Source organism: Oncorhynchus masou, chromosome 17 (genome assembly GCF_036934945.1).
Source record: "Oncorhynchus masou masou isolate Uvic2021 chromosome 17, UVic_Omas_1.1, whole genome shotgun sequence".
NCBI lineage: Eukaryota > Metazoa > Chordata > Actinopteri > Salmoniformes > Salmonidae > Oncorhynchus > Oncorhynchus masou.
In genome coordinates, this window is record NC_088228.1 from 11,911,314 (window position 1) to 11,930,279 (window position 18,966).

At 44.8% G+C, this 18,966-nt stretch overlaps 1 protein-coding gene across 15 annotated transcripts in view; it reads right to left on the bottom strand.

Moving 5' to 3' along the window:
• Positions 1–18,966, bottom strand: part of LOC135558474 (kinesin-like protein KIF1A) — a 46,961-nt gene that overhangs the window by 25,231 nt on the left and 2,764 nt on the right. For all 15 annotated transcript variants that reach the window (XM_064992288.1, XM_064992298.1, XM_064992297.1 and 12 more), the window contains exons 3-13: positions 11,799–11,872; positions 11,178–11,360; positions 3,611–3,679; positions 2,284–2,462; positions 1,817–1,928; positions 1,412–1,489; positions 1,123–1,188; positions 998–1,015; positions 743–821; positions 497–575; positions 100–242 (exon numbers count right to left, since the gene is read on the bottom strand). In XM_064992288.1, coding sequence (XP_064848360.1) covers positions 100–242; positions 497–575; positions 743–821; positions 998–1,015; positions 1,123–1,188; positions 1,412–1,489; positions 1,817–1,928; positions 2,284–2,462; positions 3,611–3,679; positions 11,178–11,360; positions 11,799–11,872 — 1,080 coding nt within the window. The remainder of the gene's footprint in view (positions 1–99; positions 243–496; positions 576–742; positions 822–997; positions 1,016–1,122; positions 1,189–1,411; positions 1,490–1,816; positions 1,929–2,283; positions 2,463–3,610; positions 3,680–11,177; positions 11,361–11,798; positions 11,873–18,966) is intronic.

An 18,966-nucleotide genomic window follows, 5' to 3' on the forward strand; every position in this document is an offset into this window, starting at 1 on the left:
TGTGTGTGTGTGTGTGTGTGTGTGTGTGTGTGTGTGTGTGTGTGTGTGTGTGTGTGTGTGTGTGTGTGTGTGTGTGTGTGTGTGTGTGTGTGTACTCACTGTCTATGATATCTCCCAGACCCTGAGCAAAGAGGAGGTCCTTGAGGCGACACACCTCCTCCTTCAACTCACGCACCAGACGGTTGTTGGGGTCCTCGTTGATAACAGCGTTACAGCGGATCTGCTTAGCGCGGTCTGCATACCTGAGAGAATGAAACCCATTAAAGGGGACGTTCACCCCAAAATCTCAATTCTACTTTGTTCATAATTACATTGACAGTGAAAACATGGGAGCGTTCAAGGTATCATTATTTGAAGCTCCTGGGTTACTTTCTGATTTAGTCTCATAATGCAATGTCATTACAGTTCACAAATGCTGACAGTGAAGTACTATAGGGTCATCCAATGACTACTATGTTTTTAACAGGAGAATGTTACCTCAGAGCTGGGTTCTTACCTGAGGGTGCTCAGGGTCTCGTCATAGTTGATATCAGCAGGGCTGAGGGCTGCCACCATGGCGGTGCGAGAGTTACCTCCTAATGGACAGGAAGGGGAAAACAGATGAATTGTGGATGAGGGCGAGAGGAGGAAGGATTATTTAAAGGGTATCTGCAGAGGAATTAAACAAAAGAGTAAACAGTGATGAGGACGCCACAATTATCGTAGTCGGCAGGACCTGGGCTACTAGGTGGAAAGCACGTACCCAGGTTCTCTCTCAGTAGCCAGGTCAGCACTGAGTCTCTGTAAGGGATATGGCTCTCCACCTTCTTCTTCTTCTTGTTCTGTTAACAAATAATCTTCCCAATTAGAATACTGCTTCAATAGAAGTGCATTTACATGTTGACAAATGTAGGAATACATATAAGAAGAAACGGTTGTTTATCATCCAATCTCTTAATACCATTTCCCCAAATATTTTCTCATGACAGAAATGGAATAAGTCATTGAAATGGTGTACCTTATTTGGTGCGGAGTCCTAGAAAGATAAGAAGTTGACAGTATTGAATTAATAGACAGTTTTACCAAGTTGCTTAAATTACCATACAGACAACGAGTTGTGTACAGAAGAGTAAGGACTCTAACCACTTCAGCTAAAGCAGAGATGACTTTTCCCAGTGTAGTTAGAGATTTGTTGATATTTGCTCCTTCCTGAAAAGGAACAGATGGGGCGAAGTTTATCAATCGAGAAGCATTGCTTGGGACGCAAAAACTACAATCTCCACAATCTCGAGACACAGAGCCTAGATGCTTTGTAAAATGCATAGACGTGTCAACTAGAAATGTTAACTCAAAACTTTGAGGAATTCATACATCGACATCACTGGGGGATCAAATTCAGCCCATAAAGTAGACCCAAAAAAGACCCTCTCACCTTCAGCCTGGTTCCTTTGGCTCCGGTAGAGTCAGCTCTCTCACTCCCAGCCAGATCCACCAGGCTGATCTTGCTCACCTGCAACAAGAAACCACTCTGGTATCATCATTTATTTTGGCATGAATCTGCTTCCGTACTCTGTATTGTAAAGGGAAAATGTCCAGATTCCAAATACACAGCGGCAGCCCCAATAAACGCTCTGTGAGGGCTTATCTGTAATGAGCACTGAGTAGTGTTATCATAAAATGATAACACTGTGGATGTCCAGATAACATGGCAATAGATCTCAACTATAAAAGTGTAAACATATTGGTCAGAGTTATTAACTCTTTGGCTTCAAACCATTGCAGAAGCGTGAACAGGAGGTTGAACCTGGTCATGAAGTTGTTGTATTGCTTATTGTACCTTCTCAGACGTGTTCTCTGACTCCATGTCGTGTTTCTTCTGAGTGAAGATGATGTTGAAGACAGCGTGAGAGCGGCTGCTGGTCTCGTTCATGTTGGTGGCTGCCACCGTCCTGAAGGAAGAGAGAATGTAACCTTATGACATCCATCCATCCCTCTTTCATACACCCTTCCAACCCACCCATCTATCATCCATCCATCCCTCCCTCTTTCATCCACCATCCACCCTTTCAACCCACCCACCCGCCCACCCATCCATCATCCATCCATCCATCCCTCCCTCTTTCATCCACCATTCCAACCCATCCATCCCTCCCTCCCTCTTTCATCCACCATCCACCCTTCCAACCCATCCATCTATCATCCAGCATCCATCCATCCCTCCCTCTTTCATCCACCATCCACCCTTCCAACCCATCCATCTATCATCCATCCATCCATCATCCATCCACTGAAAGTCTCATTTACCTGGCCTTGTTGCCAGACTCCATCAGGTCCTGGATGTCGTTGTAGGAGGTGACGGCCAGTTTCGACAGGTCCTCCACGTAGGGCCCCATCAGGGGGTGCTCTCTCACACGCAGGTTCCCTTTGTTCTTTGGGTTCAGCAGGTCACGCACACGCTCACAGTAGATCTCCATGTAGCTCACCTGTGGAGGTTGTCAATACTCTATAGAAGTGCCAATCAAACCAACTCAGTGCCAATCAAACCAACTCAGTGCCAATCAAACCAACTCAGTGCCAATCAAACCAACTCAGTGCCAATCAAACCAACTCAGTGCCAATCAAACCAACTCAGTGCCAATCAAACCAACTCAGTGCCAATCAAACCAACTCAGTGCCAATCAAACCAACTCAGTGCCAATCAAACCAACTCAGTGCCAATCAAACCAACTCAGTGCCAATCAAATCAACTCAGTGCCAATCAAACGTCCATTGAGAACTTGGGATACTAAAGACACTCTTATCAGAACTCTTATCTTATGTTTGCATTATGACAATACTGTGTCCTCCCCATTGATTTTACATATCACTTGTCTTGGGGTTAAGCACCCTAATGTGGATTTGCCATTTCATGACTGTCAACCACGTTAGGATACAATTAGTTATGGTGGATTCTATATAGATTTAACAGAGCTATTCAAATCCCCCTGGAGTTAAAGTCAAGTTTCCCTCATTTTGAGTGTTATATTGTATTTGTGCATCTCTGAGTGATGTTCTAACAATTCCCAGGGTAATGTTTTCATGTGTATCTGATTTATTGGCGTTCAAACAGGCAGAAAGCAGGCCGGTATGATAAAGCACCATGATAAAGTCACTCTCACTATTCTGGAAGTTAATAGGAATACGACTTTAAGTTGGCGAAAACCTATATCATACATCAGAATTCAATGCTGGCCGATGTCATAACTCCATCGGGAGGATGTCGTCTCTCGAATGAGCCATTGATCTTATGTTTGCATTTTGTTTTGCATCTATCTGTTCCTACCCCGAGACATGGTCAATTTAAGGAGGGTCTAGCACATTTTTCCAATTTGTCTGCCTCTTTAGTCCAGAATGCATTGCATGGTGCCGTTGCTAGATATATTATAGAAAGGAGCAATGCATTGTGGCAATGCATTGTGGATTTTGTAGTCGACTTGAGCTGAAACAGATTTCCACAATGATTTTCCATGTTGCTACCAACCTTATTATAACGCCAAAATGTTAACACTTTAAAATCCCTAACCTACTATGGAGTAGGCCTCTCTTGTATTCAAGCTTACTCTAAAAACAGTAGAGGGTCAGGAGCACTCACCTCTACGGAGTAGGACAAGCTGTTGTCGGTATTGCTGTCACTGATCTTGGTGAAGAGGTCCTCACACAGCTAGCAGAGAAGAACGCATGGAGGGTTATTTGTTGTTATTATTATTGTTGTTATTTGTATTTGTATTTATTAAGGATCCCCATTAGCTGCTGCACTCTTCCTGGGGTCCAGGAACATGAAGACAGTTATATACAATTTTAAATATTACATTGATTATATGTCTGTCATAACACTTTCACAACCCATTAAGTGTGTTCCCTCAGGCCACTAACCTACTATCACATATCCACAAAATTCATGTGTATGTGTAGAGTGAGTGTCTTCTCATGTGTATGTGTGTCTGTGCCTGTGTGTGTGTCTCTTCACAGTCCCCGCTGTTCCATAAGGTGTATTTTTATCTGTTTTTTTTATATCTGATGTGGAATAGAGTTCCATGTAGCCATGGCTCTATGTAGTACTGTGGAATAGAGTTCCATGTAGCCATGGCTCTATGTAGTACTGTGGAATAGAGTTCCATGTAGCCATGGCTCTATGTAGTACTGTGGAATAGAGTTCCATGTAGCCATGGCTCTATGTAGTACTGTGGAATAGAGTTCCATGTAGCCATGGCTCTATGTAGTACTGTGGAATAGAGTTCCATGTAGCCATGGCTCTATGTAGTACTGTGGAATAGAGTTCCATGTAGCCATGGCTCTATGTAGTACTGTGGAATAGAGTTCCATGTAGCCATGGCTCTATGTAGTACTGTGGAATAGAGTTCCATGTAGCCATGGCTCTATGGCTAGTACTGTGGAATAGAGTTCCATGTAGCCATGGCTCTATGTAGTACTGTGGAATAGAGTTCCATGTAGCCATGGCTCTATGTAGTACTGTGGAATAGAGTTCCATGTAGCCATGGCTCTATGTAGTACTGTGGAATAGAGTTCCATGTAGCCATGGCTCTATGTAGTACTGTGGAATAGAGTTCCATGTGGCTCTAGCCATGGCTCTATGTAGTACTGTGGAATAGAGTTCCATGTAGCCATGGCTCTATGTAGTACTGTGGAATAGAGTTCCATGTAGCCATGGCTCTATGTAGTACTGTGGAATAGAGTTCCATGTAGCCATGGCTCTATGTAGTACTGTGGAATAGAGTTCCATGTAGCCATGGCTCTATGTAGTACTGTGGAATAGAGTTCCATGTAGCCATGGCTCTATGTAGTACTGTGGAATAGAGTTCCATGTAGCCATGGCTCTATGTAGTACTGTGGAATAGAGTTCCATGTAGCCATGGCTCTATGTAGTACTGTGGAATAGAGTTCCATGTAGCCATGGCTCTATGTAGTACTGTGGAATAGAGTTCCATGTAGCCATGGCTCTATGTAGTACTGTGGAATAGAGTTCCATGTAGCCATGGCTCTATGTAGTACTGTGGAATAGAGTTCCATGTAGCCATGGCTCTATGTAGTACTGTGGAATAGAGTTCCATGTAGCCATGGCTCTATGTAGTACTGTGGAATAGAGTTCCATGTAGCCATGGCTCTATGTAGTACTGTGGAATAGAGTTCCATGTAGCCATGGCTCTATGTAGTACTGTGGAATAGAGTTCCATGTAGCCATGGCTCTATGTAGTACTGTGGAATAGAGTTCCATGTAGCCATGGCTCTATGTAGTACTGTGGAATAGAGTTCCATGTAGCCATGGCTCTATGTAGTACTGTGGAATAGAGTTCCATGTAGCCATGGCTCTATGTAGTACTGTGGAATAGAGTTCCATGTAGCCATGGCTCTATGTAGTACTGTGGAATAGAGTTCCATGTAGCCATGGCTCTATGTAGTACTGTGGAATAGAGTTCCATGTAGCCATGGCTCTATGTAGTACTGTGGAATAGAGTTCCATGTAGCCATGGCTCTATGTAGTACTGTGGAATAGAGTTCCATGTAGCCATGGGGACTGTGAAGAGACTTCTGTTGGCATGTATTGTGGTGTATGATCAGGTGTCTGAGCTGTGTGCTAGTAGTTTAAACAGACACCTCGGTGCATTCAGCATGTCAACACAAGTAGTGATGAAGTCAATCTCTCCTCCACTTTGAGCCATGAGAGATTGACATGCAAATTATTAATGTCAGCTCTCCGTGTACATTTAAGGGCCAGCCGTGCTGCCCTGTTCTGAGCCACATGACTGAACAGTAGTCCAGCTGCCCTGTTCTGAGCCAATTGTCATTTTCCGAGGTCCCTCTATGTGGCACCTGACCACATGATTGAACAGTAGTCCAGGTGTGACAAAACCAGGGCCTGTAGGACCTGCCTTGTTGATAGTGCTGTTAAAAAGGCAGAGCAGCACTTAATTATGGACAGACTTCTCCCCATCTTAGCTACTGTTGTATCAACATGTTTTGACCATGACAGTTTATAATCCAGCGTTACTCCAAGCAGTTGAGTCACCTCAACTTGCTCAAATTGCACATGATTTATTACAAGATTTAGTTGAGGTTTAGAGTTTAGTGAATGATTTGTAGGAGCAACCATACGGAACACACTTTCTAGTAGGCTTAGATTGAAAATATGGCAAATAGGAGTGGTAATATTGTCCACTATTATCCTCAGTCATTTTCCATTAAATCAGACCTCAGTGGCTTGTCATTGTTGATAGACAACAATATTGTTTTTAATGGGTGCATGCTTATTAGTAACTGGAATAAGCAATTTCATAAATGTGTCAAGTGCAGCGTATGGTTGCTCCTCATTGCACACCACAGACCAACAAATATTATTTAAATCAACAACATAGGAATCAATACAAAACTTATTGTGTGACCTCTTATACACTATATTAGGGCCAGCCTTTGGAACTTTGGTTTTCCTTGATATGGTTACTAAAAACCAAATTGTATTTGTCACAAGCTCCGTATACAACAGGTAGACCTAACAGTGAAATGCTTACTTACAAGCCCTTATTAACCAACAATGCAGATCAATAAATTGTAACGGCTTTCCTCCTCTTCGTCTGAGGAGGAGGAGGAGATATCGGACCAATGCGCAGCGTGGTACGTGTTCATTATGTTTATTTGCCTTGAACACCAAAATACAAAATAACGACGTGAAGAAACAAAAACCGAAGCAGTCCCGTGTGGCACAAACACTAACACGAAAAATAATCACCCACAACTCAAAAGTGAAACCAGGCTACCTAAATATGGTTTTCAATCAGGAACAACGATTGACAGCTGACTGATTGAGAACCATACCAGGCCAAACACAGAAATCCCAAATCATAGAAAAAGGAACATAGACAACCCACCCAACTCACGCCCTGACCATACTAATCAAAGACCTAACAAAAGAACTAAGGTCAGAATGTGACAGAAATATAGTTAAGAAAATATTTAGTAAATAAACTAAAGTAACAAATAAAAAGTAACACAATTAAATTACATAACAATAACGAGGCTATATACAGGGGGTACCGGTACCGAGTCAATGTGCGGTGGGACAGGTTAGTCAAGGTAGTTTGGGAAAAGTGTAGGTTGGGGTAAAGTGACTATGCATAGATAATAAACACTGAGTAGCAGCAGGAAGCTTGGTCCCAGTGATGTATTGGGTCGTACGCACTTCCTTCTGTAGCGCCTTACGGTCGGATGCCGAGCAGCTGCCATACCAGGCGGTGATGCAACCGGTAAGGATGCTCTCGATGGTGCAGCAGTATAACTTTTTGAGGATCTGAGGACCCATGCCAAATCTTTTCAGTCTCCTGAGGGGGAAAAGGTGTTGTCGTGCCCTCTTCACAACTGTCTTGGTGTGTTTGGACCATGATAGTTTGTTGGTGATGTGGACACCAAATAATTTGAAACTCTCGACACGCTCCACTACAGCCCTGTCGATGTTAATGGGGGCCTGTTCGGCTCTCCTTTTCCTGTAGTCCACGATCATCTCCTTTGTCTTGCTCACATTGAGGGAGAGGTTGTCCTGGAAACACACTGCCAGGTCTCTGACCTCCTCCCTATAGGCTGTCTCATCGTTGTTGGTGATCAAGCCTTCCTGGCTAAATTCCCAATCTGGCCCTCAAACCATCACGGTCACCTAATAATCCCCAGTTTAAAATTGGCTCATTCATCCCCCTCCTCTCCCCTGTAACTATTCCCCAGGTCGTTGCTGCAAATGAGAACGTGTTCTCAGTCAACTTACCTGGTAAAATAACGGATAAATAAAAAAATACCACTGTTGTGTCGTCAGCAAATATAATGATGCTGTTGGAGTCGTGCTCGGCCACGAAGTCGCGGGTGAACAGGGAGTACAGGAGGGCAGTAAGCACACATCCCTGAGGTTCCCCTGTGTTGAGGATCAGCGTGTCAGATGTGTTGTTGCCTACCCTTACCACCTGGGAGCGTCCCATGAGGAAGTCTAGGATCCAGTTGCAGAGGGAGGTGTTTAGTTCCAGAGTCCTTAGCTTAGCGATGAGCTTTGAGGGCACTATGGTGTTGAATGCTGAGCTGTAGTCAATGAACAGCATTCTCACATAGCTGTTCTTTTTGTCCAGGTGGGAAAGGGCAGTGTGGAGTTGGGGTGGTTTGCGAATTGGAGAGGGTCTAGGGTTTCTGCATTGATGGTGTTGATGTGAGCCATGACCAGCCTTTCAAAGCACTTCATGGCTACCGATGTGAGTGCTACGAGGAGGTAGTCATTTAGGCAAGTTACCTTCACATTCTTGGGCACTGGAACTATGATGGTCTGCCTGAAACTTGGGAATTACATACTCGGTCAGGGAGAGGTTGAAAATGTCAGTGAAGACATTTGCCAGTTGGTCTGCTTATGCTCTGAGTACATGCCCTGGTAATCTGCCTTACCCCGCAGCCTTGTGAATGTTGACCTGTTTAAAGCTCTTGCTCAAATCGGCTACGGAGAGCGTGATCACACAGTCTTTCGGAACAGCTGGTGCTCTCATGCATGCTTCAGTTTTGCTTGCCTTGAAGCGAGCATTAAAGGCATTTAGCTCATCTGGTAGGCTCACATCACTGGCAGCTCGCGGCTGTGTTTCCCTTTGTAGTCCGTAATAGTTTGCAAGCCCTGCCACATCTGACGTCAGTGCCGGTGTAGTAGGATTCAATCTTATTCCTGTATTGACAATTTGCCTGTTTGATGGTTCGTCTAAGGGCATAGCGGGATTTCTTATAAACGTCCGGATTAGTGTCCCACTCCTTGAAAGCCGCAGCTCTAGACTTTATCTCAGTGCGGATGTTGCCTGTAATCCATGGTTTCTGGTTGGGATATGTATGTACAGTCACTGTGGGGACAACGTCGTCAATGCACTTAATGATGAAGCCAGTGACTGAGGGGGTATACTCCTCAATGCCATTGGATGAATCACGGAACATATTCCAGTCTGTGCTAGAAAAACAGTTCTGTAGCGTAGCATCCGTGTCATCTGACCACTTCCGTATTGAGAGAGAATCACTGCTACTTCCTGCTTTAGTTTTTGCTTCAGGATAGAATTATGGTCAGATTTGACAAATGGAGGGCGAGGGAGAGCTCTGTATGCGTCTCTGTGTGTGGAGTAAAGGTGGTCTAGAGTTTTTTCATCTGGTTGCACATGTGACATGCTGGTAGAAATTATGTAAAATTGATTTTAGTTTGCCTGCATTAAAGTCCCCGGCCACTAGGAGCGCCGCTTCTGGATGGGCATTTTCTTAGTGCCAGCATCGGTTTGTGGTGGTAAATAGACGGCTATGAACAATATAGATGAGAACTCTCTTGGTAGTATGATCTACAGCTCATCATGAGGTACTCTACCTCAGGTGAGCAATACATTGAGACTTCTTTAATATTAAACATCGTGCATCAGCTGTTGTTGACAAATAGACACACACCCCTGCCCCTTGTCTTACCACACGTAGCTGCTGTGTCCTGCCGATGCACGGAAAACTCGGCCAACTCTATATTATCCGTGTCGTCGTTCAGCCACGACTCGGTGAAACTTAAAATATTAATTTTTTTATGTCCCATTGGTAGGATAGTCGCGGCCGTTCATCCAGTTTGTTTTCCAGTGATTGCACATTGGCCAATAGAACCAATGGTAGTGGTGATTTTCTCACTCGCCTACGAATCCTAACAAGGCATCCCAACCTTCTCCCTCTGTATCTCTGCCTTTTCTTCCCGCAAATGACAGGGATTTGGGCCGGGTCTCCGGAGAGCAGTATATAATTTACGTCAGACTCATTTGCCCAGTTCAAGGTGAGTAATCGCTGTTCTGATGTCCAGAAGCTCTTTTCAGTCATAAGAGACCATAGCGCCAACTTTATGTTCAAAATAAGTTACAAACAATGTGAAAAAGCAAACAGAATAGCACAGTTGGTTAGGAGCCTGTAAAACAGCAGCCATCCCCTCTGGCACCATTTCTATATTGTGATCACTACATCTGATGGATTTGGATACTACTTTAAAGCAAATTTCTGCAGCATCAGTAAAGATGTGATCAATACATGTTGATGATTCCATTCCTGTGCTGTTTGTAACTACACTGGTAGGTTGATCGATAACCTGAACGAGGTTGCAGTTACTAGTTACAGTTTGAAGTTTTCTCTTGAGTGGGCAGCCTAATGAAAGCCAGTCAATATTTAAAATCACCCAGAAATTATACCTCTCTGTCGAAATCACATACATTATCAATCATTTCACATGTTATCCAGATATGGACTATTAGCGCTTGGTGGTCTATAGCAGCTTCCCACCAGAATGGGATTCAGGTGAGACAGATGAACCTGTAGATCATGAATATAAACCGCTCCACCTCCACCATTGGAGGCAGATCAACAGTATTTAGTTTAAGTAATAGTTCAAGTTAAGTTTTATAGGACTGTGGTTCTGAATATAAATGGCTATACCTCCACCATTGGCATTTCTGTCTTTTCTGTAGATGTTATAACCCTGTGTTGCTACCTCTGTATCATCAAAGGTATTATCTAAGTGAGTTTCAGAGATTGTCAGAATATGAATGTCATCTGTTACTAGTAAAAAAATGTATTTCATGAACCTTGTTTCTTAAGCTACATATGTTCACATGGGCAATTTATTTTGCACTTTTCTGTGATACTTGATTGTTTTCATTGCTTTACTGGGATGCTTAGCAGAAGTAGACATGCTCATGTTATTGATGTTAGTGCAGGGTGAGCTGCACACGGTGGACTTCCTACTAGGGCACACCACCTCAGTGCTAACAGTTTAACTCTGGTTCATAGGCACATGATTACTGCATACAATATCTGTAGGATGAGCAGAGACATTCAGGGCAGTTAAGAGCGACATAAATTAGGTTACTTACATTGTGTCTACCAACGCACAAGGGATAATGTACATTTGCTGAAGCATTATGACAACTCAGTGACACAATGGTAGGGATTAACTGAGCTGGGCTTTGGTCATTGAACACAGCAATCAGTATCTATTATGAATAAGAGGCATTTTTTGGCATAAAACTAAATGTGTTTTCATAGTTTCAGTATTTGACATGTACGTGATGAAGTAACTATAGATTATGATGTCTTTACTACATTTTGTCATCCATCCATTTATCCATCCATCCTACCAGAGGGATAATGCCTTGCTGGTCCTTCTGGTCCTGCTTGCCCATCATGGTATAGCTCTTCCCAGATCCAGTCTGGCCATATGCAAAGATACACACGTTGTAGCCCTCAAAGGCATGCAGCAACATCTCCTCTCCAATGTCTTTGTACACCTGCTTCTGTGAATGATAGTTGATGTCGTCCGGCTGCAGAGAGAGAGAGAGAAACAGAGAGAGAGAGCAAGAGAGGTTAGAGAAACAGAGAGAGAGCAAGAGAGGAGAGAGCAACAGAGAGAGAGAGAGCAAGAGAGGAGAGAGAAACAGAGAGAGAGAGAGCAAGAGAGGAGAGAGAAACAGAGAGAGAGCAAGAGAGGAGAGAGCAAGAGAGGAGAGAGAAACAGAGACAGAGAGCAAGAGAGGAGAGAGAAACAGAGAGACAGAGAGGAAGAGAGGAGAGAGACAGAGAGAGAGATTGAGCGAGAGTGCAAGAAGAGAGAGAGTGAGAGAGAGAGGAGAGCAAAAGGGATTGAGGTTTAATACACTTTATTAAGCAATTACAGAGTAAATACTGACCTCATGACTTGCACGATCCTTAAATGCACGACATTCAAGTCTCTAGTGTGGGACTTGTGTGGCAAAACTCACCGTGGTATGTGACCAGTAGGAGTAGTCGAAGTTGAAGCTCTTGTTCTCCTTCGGCTGTTTGGGGTTTAGGATCGCTGAAAGGACAGACAGGAAGGAAACAAAGGTTAGAAGTATCCAAACCAAACCCAGAAATCTACACCAAGTAAACTATTGTGATATATCTGGTCTGCCATATACAGTGTATAATATATTTGGCTGACTACATACAGAAGGTACAATTAGTGGAAAATGCATTGTCATCATTTCAGGAAGAATTGTGGAGCTGGTGGAATCTGAAACTAGGCCAGGCGTTTGTGGAAAACTGAGCAAGTCCATCTCTGTGAAAGCTTTAATGGCCAAGGCACAGAAGCAGAGAAAGCAACCTGGCAGCAGCTGGTGTCTGTGGCCCTTAGAGGTAATGCAGCGATTAGGTTCATCTGAGCCTGACTGATACAGCCACATCCTCAGTGGTGTCTGACCAATCATGACGTCACTTACGTCATAGACTGGGGAATGTACTCGCGTGCACGTGCTAGTCAGAACTAGGAAACTGACCTTTTCAACTTGCTAGCACGTGAACGCGGCTAGAGTACATTCTCCAGTCTATGGCATAAGTGACATTATGATTGGTCAGACACCACTGATGATGCTGCTGTATCAGCATTAGGTATTGATAGAGATATGTAGGCAGTCACAGCAAGGATGTAGGCAGTCACAGCAAGGATGTAGGCAGTCACAGCAAGGATGTAGGCAGTCACAGCAAGGATGTAGGCAGTCACATGAAGGAAGTAGACAGTCAAAGGAAGGAAGTAGGCAGTCACAGCAAGGAAGTAGGCAGTCACAGCAAGGAAGTAGGCAGTCACAGCAAGGATGTAGGCAGTCACAGCAAGGATGTAGGCAGTCACAGCAAGGATGTAGGCAGTCACAGCAAGGATGTAGGCAGTCACATGAAGGAAGTAGACAGTCAAAGGAAGGAAGTAGGCAGTCACAGCAAGGAAGTAGGCAGTCACAGCAAGGAAGTAGGCAGTCACAGCAAGGATGTAGGCAGTCACAGCAAGGATGTAGGCAGTCACAGCAAGGATGTAGGCAGTCACAGGAAGGATGTAGGCAGTCACAGGAAGGATGTAGGCAGTCACAGGAAGGATGTAGGCAGTCACAGGAAGGATGTAGGCAGTCACAGGAAGGATGTAGGCAGTCACATGAAGGATGTAGGCAGTCACAGCAAGGATGTAGGCAGTCACAGCAAGGATGTAGGCAGTCACAGCAAGGATGTAGGCAGTCACAGGAAGGATGTAGGCAGTCACAGGAAGGATGTAGGCAGTCACAGGAAGGATGTAGGCAGTCACATGAAGGATGTAGGCAGTCACAGGAAGGATGTAGGCAGTCACAGGAAGGATGTAGGCAGTCACATGAAGGATGTAGGCAGTCACATGAAGGATGTAGACAGTCACAGCAAGGATGTAGGCAGTCACAGGAAGGATGTAGGCAGTCACAGGAAGGATGTAGGCAGTCACAGTAAGGATGTAGGCAGTCACAGTAAGGATGTAGGCAGTCACAGGAAGGATGTAGGCAGTCACAGCAAGGATGTAGGCAGTCACAGCAAGGATGTAGGCAGTCACAGCAAGGATGTAGGCAGTCACAGCAAGGATGTAGGCAGTCACAGCAAGGATGTAGGCAGTCACAGGAAGGATGTAGGCAGTCACAGGAAGGATGTAGGCAGTCACATGAAGGATGTAGGCAGTCACAGCAAGGATGTAGGCAGTCACAGCAAGGATGTAGGCAGTCACAGCAAGGATGTAGGCAGTCACAGCAAGGATGTAGGCAGTCACAGCAAGGATGTAGGCAGTCACAGCAAGGATGTAGGCAGTCACAGCAAGGATGTAGGCAGTCACAGCAAGGATGTAGGCAGTCACAGCAAGGAAGTAGGCAGTCACAGCAAGGAAGTAGGCAGTCACAGCAAGGATGTAGGCAGTCACAGCAAGGATGTAGGCAGTCACAGGAAGGATGTAGGCAGTCACAGGAAGGATGTAGGCAGTCACAGCAAGGATGTAGGCAGTCACAGCAAGGATGTAGGCAGTCACAGCAAGGATGTAGGCAGTCACAGCAAGGATGTAGGCAGTCACAGCAAGGATGTAGGCAGTCACAGCAAGGATGTAGGCAGTCACAGCAAGGATGTAGGCAGTCACAGCAAGGATGTAGGCAGTCACAGCAAGGATGTAGGCAGTCACAGGAAGGATGTAGGCAGTCACAGGAAGGATGTAGGCAGTCACAGGAAGGATGTAGGCAGTCACAGGAAGGATGTAGGCAGTCACAGCAAGGATGTAGGCAGTCACAGCAAGGATGTAGGCAGTCACAGCAAGGATGTAGGCAGTCACAGCAAGGATGTAGGCAGTCACAGCAAGGATGTAGGTAGTCACAGCAAGGATGTAGGCAGTCACAGCAAGGATGTAGGCAGTCACAGCAAGGATGTAGGCAGTCACAGCAAGGATGTAGGCAGTCACAGCAAGGATGTAGGCAGTCACAGCAAGGATGTAGGTAGTCACAGCAAGGATGTAGGCAGTCACAGGAAGGATGTAGGCAGTCACAAGAAGGATGTAGGCAGTCACAGGAAGGATGTAGGCAGTCACAGGATGTAGGCAGTCACAGGATGTAGGCAGTCACAGGAAGGAAGTAGACAGTCACAGGAAGGAAGTAGACAGTCACAGGAAGGAAGTAGACAGTCACAGGAAGGAAGTAGACAGTCACAGGAAGGATGTAGACAGTCACAGCCAGGAAGAAGTTGAAAGTCGTAAAACAATGTTCCAGTTGAACAGTAGAATGCGTCAGTAGCTATGTTCCAGTTGAACAGTAGAATGCGTCAGTAGCTATGTTCCAGTTGAACAGTAGAATGCGTCAGTAGCTATGTTCCAGTTGAACAGTAGAATGCGTCAGTAGCTATGTTCCAGTTGAACAGTAGAATGCGTCAGTAGCTATGTTCCAGTTGAACAGTAGAATGCGTCAGTAGCTATGTTCCAGTTGAACAGTAGAATGCGTCAGTATGTTTCCATCCAAATATTCTAAAATCCGCATAAAAAACGCACAGAAATCCGCACACAAAATTTACTTTTTCATGTACAGAATACAAATCTAAAGGTCAATGTGTTTCCATCTCAATTCAGCTCTACCGGTAGTTTTGTCAAAAAAACTGTTGAATTTAAATAGCAAATGTGTCTACTCTGGTTTTTGCACGTGCTCTCTAGACAACAGCTAGCAGGCAAGGTTGTGCGGGAATGCTGGTCTACATGATGAGATTATTATGGATAAGAGTGAGAATATTTTTATTTGTCAAACGCAGTCAAGCATCGATAATCATGTCACCAAAAATCAGACTCTCAATATTTATTGGAAAAGAGCATCAAGAACACTGTGCACTTCCCCACCTTGTGAAGTTCATCACAACTTATTGAATCTGTAGCCTAATAAACTGCATGGTTTCCTGAGTTGTAGTGGGAGGACCACACACCATATCATCGCGTAACTCCAAGTTTACTTCCTATATGATGGTTATTATATCAATATTTGCTCATAAAGGCGTGTCGACTGCCATTATCAACTAAATTCATTTTACAGACACAAAAAGATCCCACCATATCGAATCAACAAATTATCTGTCAGTATGTATATAATTGCACTGAAACTTCCTGTTTCCATCACAGCTGTCGTGATTTTTTCTGTTCATAACAAATTACTTTAATCACATAAAAACTGTGGATGGAAATGTGGTTACAATCCCTCAGTGATACAAGACAGATGAGATTTCTGCAAGCATTCCCATCCTAATAGTCTAAAGTTCCTTGAAATAACCGTAGAGTGGAAGCAACCGGGAAGAGGATGATGCTAGCTGATGTTTACATGGTAAACAGTACAATGTATTACCTTCACCAAAGCAATTTCAGAGATTTCCAGAGATCTCACCTAATCTGTACTGTCATGACGTTAGCCTTTTTGGATATAGCAAGCCCATCCCCCTATTTTCCCTTGGTGCCCCGATTTCATAGTTAATTAGTTACGTGATTCATCAGTTGATCGCATAGTAACTAATTACAGAGAATCTTTGATAAAAACTATCCGTCTTCAGTTAATGATAGTAAAGACACGACAGTACCATGCCAAAGATTGTGGGAATGAGGTCATAAACAGACCCGCCGACAGGCACAAAGCAGAGGAACAAGACACACCCACACACACATCAGCTGACTCGGTGTCTCAGCTCAGACAGAAACAACGAGGCCTATTGGACCCTCTGGCTCACACAGAGGGTCCACACCCACACACACATCAGCTGGCTCGGTGTCTCAGCTCAGACAGAAACAACGAGGCCTATTGGACCCTCTGGCTCACACAGAGGGTCCACACCCACACACACAGACACACTCGGTTCTGACTGGACCCTTGGTTTCAGGTGTCGCCCATCTTCCCATTATCCCCTGGGTACTTATACCGGTGTTTTCTGTTCATCTGTTGCCAGTTTGTCTTGTTTGTTCAAGTCAATCAGTGGTTTGCCTCAGCGCCTGCTTTTCCCCAGTCTCTCTTAGTCTCGCCCTCCTGGTTATGACCCTTGCCTGTCCTGACTCTGAGCCTGCCTGCCGTCCTGTGCCTTTGCCCCTACTCTGGAGTACCGACCTCTGCCTGACCTGACCTGTTGTTTGCCTGCCCCTGTTGTTGTAATAAACATTGTTACTTCAACACAGTCTGCACTTAGGTCTTGCCTGAAACTTGATAGGATTCATCAATACATATTCCAGAGATCACTATAGAACATTGGCTACATTGCCTACTATAACAATGGCACACTAGGCATAAAACCAGCATTTCCCCTACCAGTACTTAGCCAATCACTGCCTTCATCAGTTGACCCCCAACTAAAATATTTTAGATTTGACATACACTACATTACCAAAAGTGTGTGGACACCTGCTTTGTCGAACATCTCATTCCAGAATCATGGGTATTAATATGGTGTTGGTCCCCATTTCTGGTATAACAGCCTCCACTCATCTGGGAAGGCTTTCCACTAGATGTTGGAACATTGCTGCGGGGTCATGCTTCCATTCAACCACAAAAGCATTAGTGAGGTCAGGCACTGATGTTCGACGATTAGGCCTGGCTCGCAGTCAGTCGGCATTCCAATTCATCCCTAAGGTGTTCAATGGGGTTGAGGTCAGAGCTTTGTGCAGGCCAGTCATGTTCGTCCACACCGAACTCAAAAAAAAAAATCTGTATGGACCTCGCTTTGGGCACGGGGGCATTGTCATGCAGAAACAGGAAAGGGCTTTCCCCAAACTGTTGGATTCACAGAATCATCCAGAATGTCATTGTATGCTGTAGCATTAAGATGTCCCTTCACTGGAACTAAGGGGCCTAGCCTGAACCATGAAACACAGCCCCAGACCAATATTTATCCTCCACCAAACTTTACAGTTGACACTATGCATTGGGGCAGGTAACGTTCTCCTGACATCCGCCAAACGGTGAAGCGTGATTCATCACTCCAGACAATGCGTTTCCACTGCTCCAGAGTTCAATAGCGGCGAGCTTTAAACAACTCCAGCTGACGCTTGACATTGCACATGGTGATCTTAGGCTTGTGTACAGCTAAGCTGTTGTTGCTTTTAGAAGTTTCCACTTCACAATAACAACACTTACAGTTGGCCGTGGCAGTTCTAGCAGGGCAGAAATTTGACAAACTGACTTGTTGGAAAGGTGGCATCCTATGACGGTGCCATGTTGAAAGTCACTGAGCTATTCAGTAAGGCCATTCTACTGTCATCGTTTGTCTATGGAGATTGCATGGCAATGTGCTCGATTTATACACCTGTCAGCAATGGGTGGGGCTGAAATAAATTGAAGGGGTATTCACATACATCTGTATACAGTGCAGTCGGAAAGTATTCAAACCTCTTGACCTTTTCCACATTTTGTTACATTACAGTCTTATTCTAAAATTGATTAAATGAAACAATTTTCTCATTAATCTACACACAATACCCCACAATGACAAAGCAAAAACAGTTTGTTTTTTTACATATATTTTGGGGGGGGTGGAGGGGTGTATTTTACCCCCCTTTTTCTCCCCAGTTTTCGATCTTGTCTCATCGCTGCAACTCCCCAACGAGCTCGGGAGAGGCGAAGGTGGAGTAATGCGTCCTCCGAAAACATGACCCGCCAAGTAAAGACCCACCGGCCAAACCCTCCCTAACCCGGACGACGCTGGACCAATTGTCGCAGACCTATGGGACTCCCAGCCATGGCCGTTTCTAGCACCCGGTCTGTAGTAACGCCCCTAGCACTGCGATGAGGGTCCTTAGACCGCTGCACTACTCAGGAGTCCCTCGAAAACAGGTTTTTAGAAATGTTTGCAAATGTTTTAAACATGAAAAAAATAAAAAACTGCTTTACATAAGTATTCAGAACCCTTGCTATGAGACTCGAAATTGAGCTCAGGTGCATCCTGTTTCCAATTATCATCCTTGAGATGTTTCTACACCTGTGGTACATTTAATTGATTGGACATGATTTGGAAAGGCACACACCTGTCTATATAAGGTTCTACAGGTGACAGTGCATGTCAGAGCAAAAACCAAGCCATGAGGTCAAAGGAATTGTCCGTAGAGCTCAGAGACAGGATTGTGTCAAGGCACAGATCTGGGGAAGGGTACCAATACATTTCCGCAGCAAGAACACAGTGACCTCCATCATTCTTAAATGAAGAAGATTGGAACCACCAAGACTCTTCCTAGAGCTGGCCGCCCAGCCAAATTGAGCAATCGGGGGAGAGGGGCCTTGGTCAGGGAGGCGACCAAGAACCCGATGGTCACTCTGACAGAGCATTTATGGTAGAGTGGCCAGACGGAAGCCACTCCTCAGTAAAAGGCCCATGACAGCCCGCTTGGAGTTTGCCAAAAGGCACCGAAAGGACTCTCACACCATGAGAAACAAGATTCTCTGGTCTGATGAAACCAAGCCTGAATGTCAAGATTCACGTCTGGGGGAAACCAGGCACTGCTCATCACCTGGTCAATAACATCCCTATGGTGAAGCATGGTGGTGAAGCATGGTGGTGGCAGCATTATGCTGTGGAGATGTTTTTCAGCGGCAGGGACTGGGAGACTAGTCAGGACCGAGGGAAAGTTGAACGGAGCAAAGTGTA